Raw genomic sequence first — 20,538 nt, 5'->3', positions numbered from 1 at the left:
AACTTCTTGATGTTCAGCATATTTTAAAGATATTTTAAATACATTTTCTCTGGAAAAAATCAGGAGCCAAGACAGACACCGCATTATAAGTGGGATCACAAGTTATCTGGGCGCGAGTTATCGAGGGAGCGGTGTATATGGATTGCAGAGATTTCATTCTAACTTGTCTATGGGTTGCATAAATTTCATTGTATATGGACTGCATAGATTTCATTTTAACTGGTATATGGGCTGCATAGATTTCATTCTAACAAGTATATGGATTGCATAGATTTCATTTAACTTGTCTATGGATTGCATAGATTGCATTCTAACTGGTATATGGATTGCATAGATTTCATTCTAACTTGTCTATGGATTGCATAGATTTCATTGTATATGGACTGCATAGATTTCATTTTAACTGGTATATGGGCTGCATAGATTTAATTTTAACTTGTATATGGATTGCATAGATTTCATTTAACTTGTCTATGGATTGCATAGATTTCATTCTAACTTGTCTATGGATTGCATAGATTTCATTGTATATGGACTGCATAGATTTCATTTTAACTGGTATATGGGCTGCATAGATTTAATTTTAACTTGTATATGGATTGCATAGATTTCATTTAACTTCTCTATGGATTGCATAGATTGCATTCTAACTGGTATATGGATTGCATAGATTCCATTTTAACTTGTCTATGGATTGCATAGATTTCATTTTAACTTGTATATGGATTGCATAGATTTCATTTTAACTAGTATATGGATTGCATAGATTTCATTTTAACTGGTATATGGATTACATATATTTTATTTAACTGGTATATGGATTGCATAGATTTCATTTTAACTTGTATATGGACTGCATATATTTCATTTTAACTGGTGTATGGATTGCATAGATTTCATTTTAACTGGTATATGGATTGCATAGATTTCATATTAACTTGTATATGGATTGCATGTATTTCATTTAACTGGTATATGGATTTCATAGATTTCATTTTAACTAGTATATGGATTGCATAGATTTCCTTTTAACTGGTATATGGATTGCATAGATTTCATTCTAACTGGTATATGGATTCCATAGATTTCATTCTCACTTGTCTATGGATTGCATATATTTCATTTTAACTTGTCTTTGGAATGCATAGATTTCATTTTAGCTGGTATATGGATTGCATAGATTTCATTTTAACTTGTATATGGATTGCATATATTTCATTTAACTGGTATATGGATTGCATAGATTTCATCCTAACTGGTATATGGATTGCATAGATTTCATTCTATCTGGTATATGGATTGCATAGATTTCATTTTAACTGGTTTATGGATTGCATAGATGTCATTCTAACTTGTCTATGGATTAAATATATTTCATTTTAACTTGTCTATGGACTGCATAGATTTCATTTTAACTGGTATATGGATTGCATAGATTTCATTTTAACTTGTATATGGATTGCATAGATTTCATTTTAACTGTATATGGATTGCATAGATTTTATTCTAACTGGTATATGGATTCCATAGATTTCATTCTAACTGGTATATGGATTCCATAGATTTCATTCTAACTAGTATATGGATTGCATAGATTTCATTTTAACTTGTCTTTGGAATGCATAGATTTCATTTTAGCTGGTATATGGATTGCATAGATTTCATTTTAACTTGTCTATGGATTGCACATATTTCATTTAACTGGTATATGGATTGCATAGGTTTCATCCTAACTGGTATATGGATTGTATAGATTTCATTTTAACTGGTTTATGGATTGCATAGATTTCATTCTAACTTGTCTATGGATTAAATATATTTCATTTTAACTTGTCTATGGACTGCATAGATTTCATTTTAACTGGTATATGGATTGCATAGATTTCATTTTAACTGTATATGGATTGCATAGATTTCATTCTAACTGGTATATGGATTGCATAGATTTTGTTCTAACTTGTCTATTGATTGCATAGATTTCATTTTAACTTGTATATGGACTGCATAGATTTCATTTTAACTGGTATATGGATTGCATAGATTTCATTTTAACTGGTATAGGGGCTGCATAGATTTAATTTTAACTTTTATATGGATTGCGTAGATTTCATTTTAACTAGTATATGGATTTTGCATAGATTTCCTTTTAACTGGTATATGGATTGTATAGATTTCATTTTAACTGGTATATGGATTGCTTAGATTTCATTTTAACTTGTCTATGGATTGCATAGATTTCATTTTAACTTGTATATGGACTGCATAGATTTCATTTTAACTGGTATATGGATTACATAGATTTCATTCTAACTGGTATTTGGATTGCATAGATTTAATTTTGACTTGTAAATAGATTGCATAGATTTCATTTAAATTGTCTATGGATTGCAAAGATTTCATTTTAACTGGTATATGGATTGCACTGATTTCATTTTAACTGGGATATGCATTGCATTGATTTCATTTTAACTTGTATATGGACTGCATAGGATTCATTCTAACTGGTATATGGATTGCAATGATTTCATTTTAACTGGTATATGGATTGCATAGATTCATTTTAACTTGTCTATGGATTGCATAGATTTCATTTTAACTTGTATATGGACTGCATGGATTTCATTCTAACTGGTATATGGATTGCATTCATTTCCTTTTAACTTATTGATGGATTTCATAGATTTCATTTTGACTAGTATATGTATTCCATAGATTTCATTTTAACTGGTATACGGATTGCATAGATTTCATTCTAGCGTATATGGACTGCATAGTTTTCATTTTAACTTGTATATGGACTGCATATATTTCATTCTAACTGGTATATGGATTGCATATATTTCATTTTAAATTGTCGATGGATTACATAGATTTTATTTTAACTGGCATATGGATTGCATAGATTTCATTTTAACTGGTATATGGATTGCATAGATTTGATTCTAACTTGTCCGTGGATTGCATAGATTTCATTGTTTATGGACTGCATAGATTTCATTTTAACTGGTATATGGATTGCATAGATTTCATTTAACTTGTCTATGGATTGCATACATTGCATTCTAACTGGTATATGGATTGCATAGATTCCATTTTAACTTGTCTATGGATTGCATAGATTTCCTTTTAACTGGTATATGGACTGCATAGATTTCAATTTAACTGGTATATGGATTGCATAGATTTCATTCTGACAGATATATGAACTGCATAGATTTAATTTTAACTTGTATATGGACTGTATAGATTTCATTTTATCTTGTATATGGACTGCAAAGATTTCATTCTAGCTGGTATGTGGATGGCATAGATTTCATTTTGACTGGTATATGGATTGCATAAATTTCATTTTAACTAGTTTATGGATTGCATAGATTTCATTTTAACTTGTATATGGATTGCATATATTTCATTTAACTGGTATATGGATTGCATAGATTTCATTCTAACTTGATTATGGATTGCGTATATTTCATTTTAACTTGTATATGGACTGCATACATTTCATTTTAACTGGTATATGGATTGCATAGATTTCATTCTGAATGGTATATGGATTGCATAGATTTCATTTTAACTTGTATATGGACTGCATAGATTTCATAATAACTTGTATATGGACTGCATAGATTTCATTTTAACCAGTATATGGATTGCAATGATTTCATTTTAACTTGTGTATGGATTGCATATATTTCATTTAACTGGTATATGCATGTATTGTTGATTTCATTTTAACTTGTATATGGATTGCAATGATTTCATTTTAACTTGTATATGGATTGCATATATTTCATTTAACTGGTATATGCATTGCATTGATTTCATTTTAACTTGTATATGGACTGCATAGATTTCATTTAACTGGTATATGGACTGCATAGATTTCATTTTAACTGGTATATGGATTGCAATGATTTCATTTTAACTGGTATATGGATTGCATATATTTCATTTAACTGGTATATGCATTGCATTGATTTCATTTTAACTGGTATATGGACTGCATAGATTTCATTCTAACTGGTATATGGATTGCAATGATTTCATTTTAATTTGTATATGGGTTGCATATATTTCATTTAACTGGTATATGGATTGCATGGATTTCATTTTAACTTGTATATGGACTGCATAGATTTCATTTTAACTTGTATATGGACTGCATAGATTTAATTTTAACTTGTATATGGATTACATAGATTTCATTTAACTGGTATATGGATTGCATAGATTTCATTCTAACCAGTACATGGATTGCATAGATTTTATTCTAACAGGTACGTGAATTGCATAGATTTCATTTTAACATGTCTATGGATTGCATAGATTTCTTTTTAAGATGTCTATGGATTGCATAGATTTCATTCTAACAGGTACATGGATTGCATAGATTTCATTCTAACTTGTCTATGGATTGCATAGATTTCATTCTAACTGGTGTATGGATTGCATAGATTTCATTTTAACTTGTCTATGGATTGCATAGATTTCATTCTAACTTGTCTATGGATAGCATAGATTTCATTCTAACTGGTATATGGACTGCATAGATTTCATTTTAACTTGTACATGGACTGCATAGATTTCATTTTAACTGGTATATGGATTGCATAGATTTCATTCTAACTTGTCTATGGATAGCATAGATTTCATTCTAACTGGTATATGGACTGCATAGATTTCATTTTAACTTGTATATGGACTGCATAGATTTCATTTTAACTGGTATATGGATTGCATAGATTTCATTTTAACTTGTGTATGGATAGCATAGATTTCATTCTAACTGGTATATGGACTGCATAGATTTCATTTTAACTTGTATGTGGATCATATAGATTTTATTTTGGACTGGTATATGGATCATTACTTATTTGTTGTAGAGATGAATCATATATTTTGTCTCCATACCATATATAGTCAAGTATAAGTTTGATCCGACTGTGTACAGCATAGGCCCAGATCTGCCATTGCATAATATGCCACTTGATCTAGGTCTATGGAGTTTGTTAGGAATAATCAGTGAAACAAAGAACATAGACCCTGATTTGCCTTCACTGTCATTTGCAGTTGGACATTAAACAAGTATATGATGTCATTAGTTTGGTTACAACAAGATTTAATTACAATGTAGTTTAGTTACAACAAGATTTAATTAGTTTGGTTACAACAAGACTTAATTAGTCTGATTACAACAAGATTTAATTAGGTTGGTTACAAGATTTAATTAGTTTGGTTGCAGCAAGATTCAATTAGTTTGGTTACAACAAGATTTAATTAGTTTGGTTACAAGAAGATTTAATTAGTTTGGTTACAACCCAATTTACTGACTAGTTTTAAGAGAACTGTGTATTTGTTTATTTTGGGCAGTTATGAATTTTTTGGGGTTTTTTGCCAAAATTATTGTACAAGTCTTTTATGTAAAGCAACCAAGAAATCCATAAAAGTTGATATTCCACAAAACTTATTGAAATGACGGTGATATAATCCTTTCCTGACTTACTCATTTTTCAAACATTCTTTCTTTTTCTCCATGAATGCAAATTATATAGACCTAAGAAAGCACTTAATCTTAATATGCTGCAAAGTCAGAACAGTTCAGTATTGGACAAAACAATGTGTCTTTTCCGATAAATATGAAGCGTCTTGCAACTATTTAGTTTGTTTAGAGAATTGTTTTGAAAATTAAATTAAATCTTTTTTGGGAGTTGCATCTCTTAGAAAGCTAGGATTTAAGAGCTATCTCCCTTTGATCACTACCTAGACTATCCATGTCACATTCTTGAAGATGGAGCAAGATTATTAGAACCCTTCTACCAAATTAGTTTTTATCAGGAATTACGTTTTTCATTGTCCTGTACAGACTTGATTTTACTCCTTTGTTTTCTTTCAACTGATTTGGGTGAAGGAGAACACAGCAGTATAGAAAGCATGTTTATGACATTATTGAGGGGTTTTGTTGGAGATTCCCAGTTTGGACATTTTTGTAAATGGACACAAAAGTCTGAAATAATAATAATAATAATAATGATAATAATAATAATAACAATAATAATAACAATAATAATAATATTGTTATTATTATTATTATTATTGTTGTTGTTATTGTGGTGTAGTTCTTTGCACAAAGATGACTGTAGGTGTGAAATAGTAATTTTAATGACAGGTCGGAGTGGTCTTTCTATCTTTATCTGCTTTGTTATACATTTTGAAGAAAAATCTTTGATTAAAATTCACAGTCTAAATTAATCACATAATTTAAAAGTATTTCTTTGTAACAAAATTTTCCTTCATATCATTTGCCTATTACTGGTTGGTTTTAAAAAAATGGTCATTTTCAGTTGTTTTCATTGAAATCAATCTGCCTTCAGAATGAACCGACTGGTCATACATTAATGACTTTCATTATTTTAGGTAAGCGGTTCAACAGCAAGGTGGATAAATTTCAACTAGCACATCTAGTCAGTGAGTTGGTTCAGACATTGACAAGGGGAAGCGACCACACAGAGGAAAATGGTGTATCGTGAGAGTTACTTTTGTATTAGTGTTAACCAATTAATTGTGTTCTAAAATAACAACACATAATGCATAATGAGATTGTATTTCATATAGCTGGTAAGATATGTTGGTCTCAGTAATGCCCTGCTAATTAAACCTCTTTATACTAGCCATCTTCTTATACATGCCACCTGTATAAAGGGGTCAAAAGGTTTAATCACATTATTCACTGGTTGAAGGTAGTTTTACTGTTTGTAGCTCAACATACTACATACAGATTGTGAAATGGATAATTTAGCCAAATTTGTATTTCATTTGCATTACATTCACATCTGAATTTTATCTATCACCTTCCCATTTTTTTGTTTTTGGTATAAAAGCTGCACGCATTCAGACTCTTCTTGTTTTGCTTTTATTCATTGTTTTATTTTGAATTCATTCATATGGAATGAAATGCAAATACATTTACCAAAGTGAGGTTTTCCATTTTTCAAAAGAATTTAGTGGCTAGAACTTAAGCTTTCATACCTTGTATTATAAAAATTGTCTATTTATTTAATAACAGATGCATCAAATGCGAAAGGCAGCTTGGAATTTATAATAAAATATAACCACTACTGGAATAATGATAAGAATATAGTTGTATGGTATTTGTCAGCAAATTTTATTTATTTCATTTTATTCAAATGATTATTGTACAGAATCAAGCACTGGTGATGATGTCATCACATCAATAGCAGTTGCCTCTCATGACAAAAATAACGTCATGGCTTGTAAGGGATGAAATATTGTCTGTCATTGTAAGGAATTTATTCCTGGATTTTCATGTGAAAGAACATTGAACCATGGATGGTTGAAATCAATGATTTTTATATCAATTTATGAAATACATTCATATTTTATTCCATTTTTGTTTATTATTCTTGTTCTGCATTTTGTGTTTTTGATGTTTTCTCCAACATGCAATTATCATTTCATCAGCATTCCTTTTGAATTTCTTTTGCATTCATTTTTTCGCATTCTGGGAAGCTGTGATAGCTTAGGCAGTAGAGCATTGCACTCATAACCAAGGATTACAGGTGTAATGCCCACCTAGGCCAGTCTAGATTGGTGTGCCCTTGGTGTGTCCTTGGGAAAGGCAGATAGCACCCATTTTTCTCATGATATGGCCGATAAAGTGTTAATAGTGCTGCTAATACCAAAAAATAAGAAAATTATTCCACATTCCATTTTCATTTCATTGTTAAAATTCTGTTTCAGAGTTTGTAGGAAGAATTTTTTTTCATTGCTACATGTTTTTGTTGCCAAAAGACTTTTTATAGTGCCTGATTGATCACTAAATGAAAATGATGCTTCTTCTCCTGGCTGGATAGTGGTACTGACAAGTTGGGACATTTTTTGCTGAAAGACTTGTAGTATTTGATTGGTTTAAAATGAAATTTGTGAAGGAGTTTCAAAACCAAACCTAATTGACCTTGGGGTGCAGTTGAAGGTCGTTGCATTTTCATACTGCATTGAACTTATGAATACAATGACTGGTACATATACATATAGATTTTGACTAGGCTTTGTATTTAATTACATTCCAAATAACAAGTTGATAATAGTCGGACATTGATTTTAAGGTCAAAGGTCTTGACTTAGATTTTTAGACGTGCTGGCTTGTGAGCATGGTAACACAAACAAGTATGAATGGACCGGTTTCATTTGACCCAGTTTATGTATATATCAGAAGAATACCTTAAATTAAATCACTTAATTTTTATCCCACAAAATGTTATGTAAACATTTAACTAAATTTAGCATGTGATTATATCCTGACATTGAGACAAGTTCTGTTATTTTCTATTCATGATATCAAGTTCAAGGTCAGAGTCCATGACAAATAAATGTGTACTGTTATTATGGGTATCTTATGATATCAAGTTCAAGGTCAGAGGCCATGACAAATAAATTTGTAGTGTTATTATGGGTATCTTATGAACATGTTAACTCAGGCATTAGCAAATAGTACAGTTATAAAATTTCATATGTTGGGAGTTTTTCAAGAATATCAGAGATGGTTTAAGTACTCAACAGTTAAAAAGGAGAAATGGACATACTATATTTACTTGCATATAAACCCATTCGCTTATAAGCCAATCCCCCCAAATTGAATAGGCATAAAATCTTAAAAGTGCATGACCCACATATAAGCCAGAAGTCAGAGACGACATCACAATAGCGGTAAGTTCTAAATGCATTTATTTAGGCAAACTTACATTAACAGAAATTACCTGTGTCACCAGTTGCATAACTATCGTGGTAGCAGGTACAGCTGTGCTGTGGGCCCAGACATGGAAAAAAAATTAAAAGTGACAGTAAAGGGGTGGTGGTTACTGGTACAAAAGGTTTGCTGTGGGATCTGTGGTGAGATAGTTACAACACTGCATATAACTGTCTTGGGGTTTGCATGTACGATTATTACATAGAAATAGTATAAATTTGTTTCAGAAGTCAAGAAATTTATTTAATTTTCTTTTTTTTTATAATTGTTTTTGCCTAATTCAGATTTGTGAATAACTTGGTTGGATGATAATGAGAATTGAGCATTTGCGGGTTGCTCTAACTCTGCCTCTCCATTTTGACTTGATTATTCTTTGTTTATGCATTATTGCAATAGACTGAATGAAACAGCTATTATGACTACCTGAAATGTTATCTGGAAGAATGTGATTTGGTTGAAAAAATGAATAAAGGAAAATGTGCATCTAATATTTTGGGAATAAACAAGGGTTAAAGTGGTTTTTATGCATGATTTGCACTGTGTAAGTACTGTACATTATAGCACAGCCTGGTCTTCTGGGTAAACTCAATCTGGCCCATGAATTGTGAAGTCTTAATTTACCTTTTTTTAATTTCATGTTGGAGAAATCAGAAAATATGCACATGCAAAATAAAAACAAAAGCAATCATAGTTGTTTTTAACAGTTCAGTAAGTGTTGGGACACTGAGGATGTATTTTGTTTCCACATGCATGTACATCATAGGACACAGAAAATTATTTACTTTTGTGTCCCAAAATATAAAGCCATTATGGTAGTCAGCAAAGAAATAAACTGGTATGTACTGTATTTTAATGTGTATAATGCACACCCCAGTTGGTATGTACTATAATTGTATGTGTATAATGCACACACCAGTTGGTATGTACTGTAATTTGATGTGTATAATGCACACCAAATTGGTATGTACTGTAATTTGATGTGTATAATGCACACCCCAATTGGCATGTACTGTAATTTGATGTGTATAATGCACACCCCAATTGGTATATACTGTATTTTGATGTGTATAATGCACACCCCAATTGGTATGTACTGTAATTTGATGTGTATAATGCACACCACAATTGGTATGTACAGTAATTTAATGTGTATAATGCACACCCCACATGGTATGTACTGTAATTTGATGTGTATAATGCAAACACCAATTGGTATGTACTGTAATTTGATGTGTATAATGCACACCCCAATTGGTATGTACTGTAATTTGATGTGCATAATGCACACCAAATTGGTATGTACTGTAATTTGATGTGTATAATGCACACCAAATTGGTATGTACTTTAATTTGATGTTTATAATGCCCACCAAATTGGCATGTACTGTATTTTGATGTGTATGATACACTCCCCAGTTGGTATGTACTGTAATTTGAAGTGTATAACGCACACCAAATTGGTATGTACTGTAATTTGATGTGTATAATGCACACCCCGATTGGTTTGTACTGTAATTTGATGTGTATAAAATTGGTATGTACTGTAATTTGATGTGTATAATGCACACCCCACATGGTATGTACTGTAATTTGATGTGTATAATGCACACACCAATTGGTATGTACTGTAATTTGATGTGTATAATGCACACCAAATTGGTATATACTGTAATTTGATGTGTATAATGCACACCCCAGTTGGTATGTACTGTAATTTGATGTGTATAATGCACACCCTAATTGGTATGTACTGTAATTTGATGTGTATAATGCACACCCCAATTGGTATGTACTGTAATTTGATGTGTATAATGCACACCAAATTGGCAGTACTGTATTTTGATGTATATAATGCACACCTAATTAGTAGGTATTGTGTTTTGATGTATATAATGCACAACCCAATTGGTATGTACTGTATTTTGATGTATATAATGCACACCCAAGTTGTTGACCCAGAATGAGGTAAAAATCTTGATAGGTTTCACTGATTATCATGTGATACACATTGTTTGAGTGCTAACTATAAATCAGTGCTTGACTGTTTTAACTGTCTGTAAGTGGCACCAAGTTAAGACCAATAATTTTTTTAAGATTTTCCCGGGTTCTTTCTCCAACATTTATACTGGCCACCATGTATTGCTTATCTTGTGCTGAAAAATGGTATTAAACCTTGCAACAACCACAACAGCAACCATGTACTTCGGAACCATGTACTTCTGAATAGGCAGTAAGAGTAGGCTTGTCTTTGACAATGTACAGGTTTCTTGCACTGCTCATGTTGACACTTGAGACCACTCTGGTGGCCTAGCGGTTAGAGCATCCACTTAAGAAGCAGGAGGTTGTGGGTTCAAACCCAGGGCAAGTCATACCAAAGACTAAAATCTTGGTACTAACAAATGCTTAGCTAGAAGTGATCACCATTAAGAAGTTAGTGTTAGGACTGGTTGGTCTGGTGTCAGAATAATGTGACTGGGTGGGACATCATGCTACATGTCTGCGGCATGATGCCCCAGTGCTAGACATCACTATAAACTGCCACACTGCGGACATCGTAGCAATATCATGTTAAAAATCCAATTCACACACACACACTTTATCCATATTCATTCTGAAGGAGCTGTACTAATACTCATTTGGACTTTCTTGATACCTTTGAAATATATGGCAGCATCCAAGCTAGCATTTACCAAGACAATACATTTGAGTTATTTTTGGCACATCAAAGATTTAGCCAGTGCCAATTGCCTTGAAACGGACCATGCTGAGTTAATTAAACAGTGATCACAGTATTGTAACAAAAAGTATAAAATAATATAGGTGATGATGAGAAATGAAATGCAGAGCCAAGAATATTTTCGAAAGAAAGTAAGTAAGTGGTGAAATTATCTAGTCAGAGCAATGTTTAGGACATCAAGTTTTAACCATTGCTCTTATTTATCACAGTTTAGACAAAGATGTTTCAAATACTTTGATTTAAGATGAGAAGTTAAAACTAAGAACAAAGTTTATTTTTTAAAGAAAGAAAACATACTAGTCAATGTTATACATTAATTTCTTATTAAATTATTTGAAATATATGCATAAATGTTATCGAAAAGACAAACTGTTACACAAAATATGTCCCCAAAATGTGCCTCTGAAGAGAAATTAGCATTGTTTGAATTCCAAATATTATATTTCAATTCAACCATGAATAAAGAAATTATTGCATGAAGAAAAAATGTATTAGATTAACTGTGTTCAGATATTATACATTAATCATATTTGTTTCTGCTGCAGTGCATTTCATTGCACAGCTCTGATGTAATTGTGATAGAGTAGTACAACTAATTACCAGTTGTATGTACATGTATTTCCTTTCAAGTCACTTAAACGGTGGTGTGGAATGATATGAGTTTATTAACTTTAGCAATTAAACAACAATACTGTCTAGGTTTGTAAGCATTATTTCTTTAATAGTAAACAGTTTAGTTACAGCATGACATTTAATATTTCACAGCTTTAATGCCTCATGAGATACAATTATTTTTTTGTTCTTCTGCTAAACGTGCATCCTGTCCTTAAAAAAAAGAATTGGGGACAATGCAGTGCATGTTATACACAGCAAGGTATAGTTAAGTGTGCGTGTTTGTGTATGTGTTAGATGATGTTTGTTAGACAATGGTTCTCTATAAGGGCAAAGATTGTAGATCTCTCTCAGCTCAATCCCTGGTTTTCATGAATGCATCCCATCCATCAACAGCTTCTTCTGGATTGTTGGGTTTTTTCTGCCAAGAAAGACTGTTTCACACTAAGATCACAACTATCATGAGAAAATAGAAGGCTAAGAACTTGTTCCATGAACATCATGAAATTACCAGGACTTGAATTTTATTTAAGATGGGGTACAAATGTAGTTGTATCTTTATCTTTGCTATCTATTGTAAAGAATATCAGGAATATTAAATTCTCAATCCTGTAATATGCATTCAAAGTTGCACAGTAAAAGAAAACTTTATTTCCATTTTGCACATGAGATAAATATGTTTATTGGATTATGATGTTTTGTAGTCATTTAAAACTTTTCTTTTATTTTTATAATGCATTAAAATGGAGAGCTTTAATGGTAGTTTTTTTTAAGTGTCATTATTACTAAGGTATTTAAATTAATAAATTTGGCTTATATTGGTGTGTTTTGCACACATTTAATTACATATATGACATGAAACTACTCCAAAGACAGCAGACACAATAATGGGATACATCTTGATTTGAAAAGTCTTTTCTATTGTTTTAGCACTGAATTTGGCTGCACTAGATCTGCTAGTGTAAATATTAAATTTTCTATTTTATTTATTACTTTTGAAACAGTTTTTTCCAAAACAAGAAACAAAAATATTTATATTAGTTTCAGAGTTCATCTTGTGGTGGCAGTAGCTTCATGCTAGCTTTAAGGGTAGGTAACTCACTGGGAAGAGATGAAATTAAAGGTATCCCAAATGTACTTTAAATTCAGTTCACACATGTTTTTAATGCTGTTGTATTGAATAAAATTAGCATTTATCATCACATTACAAGTAGAAAACAAGGCTGGCAAAAATGAGAAATTATTCAAAAAGAATTTCAAATATTTCATTTACAATGAGCACTCTTGTAAGTTCCTGTATTTGAAGATCATTTTAATAACAGTAATAACTATATTACTGCATGGGTAATTCTATTTTGCTTTTAATGGAGATGGTAGATTTTCCATGACATTTTCCATTTTATTAATGAGTGCTATTTTGATACAGTTAACATACCATCTATACCTGTTTATAAGTATAAAAAAATCCAAATGTAAACTAAAGAGACTGATATGTTGTTAATTAATGAACCAGCAGAGCAGGGTCTATACAGTTTCTAATGCTGATTACTTCTAACAAATTGCATGGATCTGTCGGTGCATTATAAAAAGAAAATCATTGTCTATGAGATTTGCATTTGGTCTCAGCTTGTAAGTGAGTAAAGATGGGCTATAAATATAGTCAGAGAAATAAAAACAAATGTAAAATGTGAATTATTAGCAGATTCTTGGTCATATTATTATATTCTAAGGAGTCCAGAGCTACTCAGATTTTCTTAGGACATTTAAAAAGAATGCTTTTGCAGGATTTTATTCACTTCAGACACTGAGTATTTCTTCCTTGTTGTGGGTCCATACTTTTCAAATAGCAGAAAACATTTGCTTAAATGGCTGAATTGAAATTGTTTACATTTTCAATAGTTCACACATTTTAGCTCTGTTTAAATTTTTAATTTCCATTCTTTTTGGAAATGATATATGTATTATGCAAAAAATATAATTTTATTAAAACTTAATTGAATATCATCCCATGTGGTAGTTATTTTGCAATATTACTGCACCTCTTTGGCACATTCATTGATCATCCTATTTTGACTGTAGGAAAAACCCATCTAGATATCTTTCTAGTTGAGACTAATGCATTGTGTGTTGATAGATAAAAAGAGAGAATGTGTACATTGTGTTTGAATTATGCAACGAATTGAGGTTTGTTTCTCCTAGAGATCTATATTTTTTATTTTTAGAGTTATTCCCCTTGTTTACCCACACTTATGATAACGGCCATGACTTTTGGTTTTATTGGCTCAAAAAGAAAGGTCTGAGTTGTTTGAAGGTCTACTAGTCATCTGAGTTGTTTCAGCATCTTTCCATTGCCATTAGTTTTGGCCACAGTGTTTCAGCATCCCTCCATTACCACCAGTTGTTTAAATTGTGTCAGCATCCCTCCATTGCCACTGGTTGGCCACAGTGTTTCAGCATCCCTCCATTACTACAAGTTGGCTAAATAGTTTCAGCATCCCTCCATTGCCACTGGTTGGCCACAGTATTTCAGCATCCCAACATTACCACTATTTGGACACAATGTGGTAAAACATTACTTCCCTGTAGAAGGAACAATACAGTCATGCACTGTATTCTGAAAATTGCTAAAATAAGTAAACTGCACCTTCTAGATGATCCAGTTCATGTAAGTGAAAATTCCTCTTTGAAAAAATATGTTTCCATTTAGTGGTGACTTAACTGTTATAGGAATTAATTACAGAATAGAATTCCGACATCTTTACCTTTATCTTTTAATTTATATACATTTTACTGGATTCTAAAATCTTTACCTTTTACACTTTGTTGTAGTACTTAATGTTTATTCTTAATTTGAAAAGGGGTTGCCTTCCTTAGTTTAATTTTTAATAATCTTTATATTTACATTTTTTTCCTTTTCTTGTCTATATTGTGGTACTTCGTGTTTTTGTTTATTTAGAAGGATGTGTCTTCATAGATTTTTGTGTGCAATTCTTTATATTTACTTTTTTCTTCTCACTTTATAGTTTATTTTGTGGTACTTCATGTTTGTGTTAATTATAAGGGTGTGTCTTAGTAGAATTTTGTGTGCAATCCTTTTTTTTGTTGCATTTTGGAACTTCACCTTTAATCAGCATTGTATAGCCATCATTGTGCTGCTGTGCCATTAAATCTTAATACGTACATACTCATTTAGCAGCAATGGCCAATGTACATACACATGCAGATTCTTCAGTTCCTCATTTTGATGGCATGCATCCCTTCGGTCATGACCTTGTACGGTTATGCTGTATGTTAACATTTACTGTCACATTCCATTCTCCACTGTTGCATGACAAGAATAACCGGGAGTAGCAGCAGAGAGGATGAACACACCACTTGCTAGAAGGTCCATTTTTGAATAATATAGCTTTCTACGAAAAATGAAATTAAAAGGTCAATAATGTCAGACTGAAGTCTCTAACTAAAACTGAGTTTCTCTAATTGGGTTAGATTTTTTGTTATTTTATCATTGTTGTTCGTGTTTTTCAAAATTTGTATATGTTTTGTTTACCCACAATGACACTCATTTGTGGTCACACCCTCTCTGCTGCTGTAATTAAATCATTATTATATCAATAATGGAATCATATACTAGTAGACTAGCTTGAGAAAGATTAGAAGCAATCAGAAGATATTTTCCTGTTTTTGCTGCTCTCAAAATTTTTTTGCAAGAATGTCAAGAAACACAAGTTGAATATGCAGAAGGTACAGAACAATTATTTAAACCTGTTACAAAGGTTACTGAAAGAGTTGCAGAAGCTACTGAAGGTCTTCTTCCAATGTTCAAACATAACAGCTGAGCAAACTGAAAAGATGGCAAGAAGAACCAAACAGACTTATAAGATTTTAAGAGATCTTCCAACTGCAATAGCTGCTGCTCAGGCACAGCCTGCCCCTCAACTTGAAGAAAAACTTGAATGCACTGTTGGTGAAGAACCAAAACTAAAAACAAAGAAAGGAAAAGTTGAATCGATTGATAAATTTACTGAAGATGCTGTTAAGGAAATAAGAAAACAGCAGCAGATTAGCTGCATTTGCAGCTGTGAGTCATAGTTATGGAGAAAGATATTTAAAACCTGAATATGATGATAAACCGCTTTCATGAGACACTTGGTACAGTTTGATATTTTGAATTAAAAAGGAGGTAAGAAGTAAGCTAGGACAGGTTTTGATCTTATTGTATATATGAGTGAAATAAATAGTTATTGCAAGAGCAGAACAAATTTATGATATTGCAAAATACAAAAATATAGGTAAATATGTATGAATGAAACATGCAAAATCATGGACAAAAGATGATTGGGTTAGAGATGTATTTCTTATTTTTACTAATCAGAGTTCTCTTAAAGCTGATGATCCTGTTTTGCAAAAATTTAAAGAAGTAAGAAAAAGATAACAACCTCAACAACTACAAATTGTAACTGAAGCTCAACCACAATCTCCTCGACCATGACAACTTTCTCAACTTCCTCAACCATAGACTTCTCAAGCAGAACTAGAACAACAAAAAATATCTAGAACAAGAATAAAAATGGAAACTACAAAAACGAGAGCAATTAACTGAAGTTAGAAGTAAATCTACACCTGAGGGTTTAGAAGGTATTAGAGAAATAAAGACTGAAGATAAATTAGCAGATATTGCAGCAAAATTTTATGATAGAGATAATTATTTAAAACCTGAACATGTTGGATCTTTGTCAGAAAATGATTGGATTAAAAATGTACTTACTGTTAATACTGGTACTAGATTTCATTAAAGGAGACCAGAAACAAAATATTTTTATGTTTGTAATTCTCTACAAATTTTAATTGGACTGTGATGTTTATAAATAAAATATCGTAGGCAGGTAGTGATTATATTGCATGGAAGATACCACGATTCCGTAAATTTCGGAGTTTTGATGAGACAACATATCACATGGTCCTGTGACGCAATACAAGCCAGTCCTCGAATACAAACAGAAACATGACAAGCGAGACAGACAGGAGGAGACCAGATTTGGGTTGCACATTCAAAAGTTGAATCTGCTTCCGAGATATGCTCATAACTATATCTGTTGATCTGTGTGTTACAATGTGTTAAAGACCTGACAGCAGAAAAGTACAACATTAAGAAGGTGCTCATATTTCATATTTTGGAATTAAAAAAATGCAATGTAATTTTTAAATAAATACTTATATATCGTGTGCTGTGCACAGATGTGATAAGGATTAAGTGATGGTGCCCAATGTAAAAATTACAATTTTACCACAATGCAATAAATTCATTTAAGAAGGATGAGGTTCAATCGTATTATATGTAAATGACATATTCATTACCTACCCCCAATACACATACACACCACCACCACCACCACCAAAGGTATGATATCTTGAAAATATACATCCAACACTGAAACGCTGAGAGATAATACTGAATTCTGGGCGAAGAGACTAGAACGGGGAACGACTTGTGTGTGAAACAATATCCATTACCTTGGCGGTGTAAAAGGCATTGAGAACGGTTTTCATCGGTCGTAACTTAAGCATTAGTTTTTCACAGACAAAAAACCCACAAATAAATCTGCAAAGCAGAAATCATACGCAATTCATTTAAACATTAAGAAGCTTCCTTCTTATGTTTCAATTACATTGTATTTTACATGCAGGCTACAGTTAGCGTATTGACAAATCTGATAATGTATACATGTCTGGTATGAATAGTTTATGTGCTGTACTGGACAGCGCTCAAAGAATTTTTTTAGACCCAGGCCCAGGGCTGGTGACTTAAATAAACTCACTAGCCCTGACTGAAATTGCACAAACCCGGACAGTTCAAGCCTGGAGAAAAACCTCCCGATTTTGGGGGTATTTCCACACCTACCTCTTGATCTCGTACTATCTCCCGAGTTTTCGCAGAGAACTCACTATTATTACATTATGTCTGCCAATATACCGCTCCTGTGGCTTAGTGGTTAGAGCATCTGCCTCGGATGCGGGAGGTCGTGGGTTCAAGACTTACAAAATTGGTACTAACAGCTGCCTCGTTTGGTGCTCAGCATCAAGAGGTTAATGTTAGGACTGGTCGACTGGGTGTCAGGATAATGTGACTGGGTGGGACATGATGCCCCAGTGCTAGATATCACTATAAACTCCCATATTGCAGATGTCATAGCGATATGACTGAAAAATTGTTAAAGCTACGATAAAAATCCAAATCACAACAACAACATATATATACTATTTCAATTTAAATATATATTTATCTTAATTATAATATAGAGAATTAACAGCGATTAAGATTAAACCATCTGAATATAGATTTGATATTGATAGAAGTACCCTTGACCCACGAAGATGAGCTCTGGTTGATCTGATGGAAGCTCTGATTAAAAGAATTTGTGATGCTAAAAAAGAACTTCATATAGATGGCGCAAGTTATGTATGGTCAACATTCAAAATCATACGAAATAACACCAAAGTCGATGCTACAATGAACGACCAATGAGCGGCAACGATTATTAATTATTTCGACAATCAAAGATATTTGTTCAGAGTAAAGTTTATAAAGGAAGTAGACGATAACTTGGATTATCAGTGATAAATGTGACCCTGTCCCTCATAATGAAACACTCGCTGTATTAAGTAAAAATTCCCAGGAATTTAGACTGGTATTGAAAAACCGTATTACGAAAGAGCGTATCCTGTTATTTATATAACATATCTGATAAATGATAAACCCAGTGTTTATGATCTAAAACCGATGAAAGTTTTGAAAATAAATTGTGTAGCCGAACAAGTAACAGAACATTTTACAAACGTGATACGTGGAAATGAACTTACAGATCAGAGATGTAAAAAGGAAAACTAATGGGCTTAATCAGTCACGGATAAAGTAGCTGCAATAAACAATGTTGCTGAAATAGGAAAGAAAATAAAAGTAAGAACAATAACCGGAGAGAATTTATAAGAATCAATGTATAAATCGAAGGGAGCTTCGATTGAAATTATTGATCCTAATGTGCATGCTTGGGCTAATGCAGCAACAATATTTCCACGAAATCGAATTATTAAATTTTATCAAGGAGATATATTTGATTTTATCACGAAATAAATAAGAACAATCCTGTATCTGTGTGGCTGTTTCAAAGTTCAGATAATGGAAATTATGATCAGTTTGTACAAACTAATTAGAGATATTTATCGCACAGAATCTCTCCATCAAGAAATGAAAAATCTTGCTTTGAAATATACCCATGACGATGCTGAACAATTACTGAGTAATTGTTGTACCATTCCGTCAGTTGCTGCTCATTTTGCTCAAAAGGAAAATTCGTGGAAACCAACACGGTTGGATTTTCTTGTAGAAATACAATGCAGTTGTGTCGAATATGGACACGGTGGATTATGGAATACCAGATACGATTATAAGGATGTTATTTCGACTGACATGGTTGCATGTTATCCCGGAAGTTTTCTTGGAATGGGAGAATGTTCAAAATATTTGGACATTCAACACACAAAATGACCAGAGTATTGATAAACGGACCATTGCCAGATTTTGATTTGACTGGATTAGCTTGGACCGAGTCATTTAAGTTTACCAAAGATCTTCATCCAATTTGTTATGTCTGGTTTGGCAATAATTTTTCAGAAAAAATGTGAGCACCAACAGTAATATTACGGTATATGCTTGATGTAAAAATATTAATATCGTTGATTGAAGCAATTATATCATATAGTTTGCAGGAAGAAGTTTAGTTGCCACAGCAAAAGAAATTTTCTGATGATGAAAACCTGACAACTGATTTTGAGAATAAAATCGCAAAAGATCTTGGCAGAAAAATAACCGGTAAATTTCACCCAAGGAGGATCATATGATCATAAACGACATTGTACAAGATTTATTATAGATGATGTTGAACTAGATTTTATAATTGCTGATACAACGAATAGAAATACCTTTATAAGTCGAAGTAATGTTAACTTAACAGACGGAACTAAGTTCGGTACAATTGTGAGTTATATTGATGGTGAGTCACCGCAGTTTACTCATTTAAGATGTTCAATGCTCGCGTATGTTTTGATAAATTTATTATCGATGAAAATTGAGTTTCTGAGTGTACTGTCAGAGTTGTTACAGATTCATTTTATATCAATAAAAAAAATACAGAATTACTAAAACAACTACATATCTGCACTTATACATCATGGTTGAATGGAGAATAAAACAAGAATATATACTTAATGATTCTAAATCCGCCGACTTTGAAATTAAGGACATTTATTACCAAAAAAAATCAATAATTAAAATTGTAATCTGCGCCATCGATAGCTAGACATAAGATAATTTATCTCAATTTTCATGGGGTTCTGGTAAAACAACTCTTGTGATTAAATTTTT

At 32.1% G+C, this 20,538-nt stretch overlaps 1 protein-coding gene across 2 annotated transcripts in view; it reads left to right on the top strand.

The window, feature by feature from the left end:
- The window catches only part of LOC149776850 (MAP kinase-activated protein kinase 5-like), a 58,141-nt gene extending 40,710 nt beyond the window's left edge, over positions 1–17,431 (top strand). For both annotated transcript variants that reach the window (XM_089941580.1, XM_089941579.1), the window contains one exon: positions 6,418–17,431. In XM_089941580.1, the coding sequence (XP_089797706.1) occupies positions 6,418–6,530 (113 nt within the window). In that variant the 3' untranslated portion in view covers positions 6,531–17,431. The remainder of the gene's footprint in view (positions 1–6,417) is intronic.
- Positions 17,432–20,538: the final 3,107 nt, after the last annotated feature.

Source organism: Sinohyriopsis cumingii, chromosome 18 (genome assembly GCF_028554795.1).
Source record: "Sinohyriopsis cumingii isolate HCF-2022 chromosome 18, ASM2855479v2, whole genome shotgun sequence".
Lineage (NCBI taxonomy): Eukaryota > Metazoa > Mollusca > Bivalvia > Unionida > Unionidae > Sinohyriopsis > Sinohyriopsis cumingii.
This window is presented reverse-complemented; position numbering and strand designations above follow the sequence as displayed.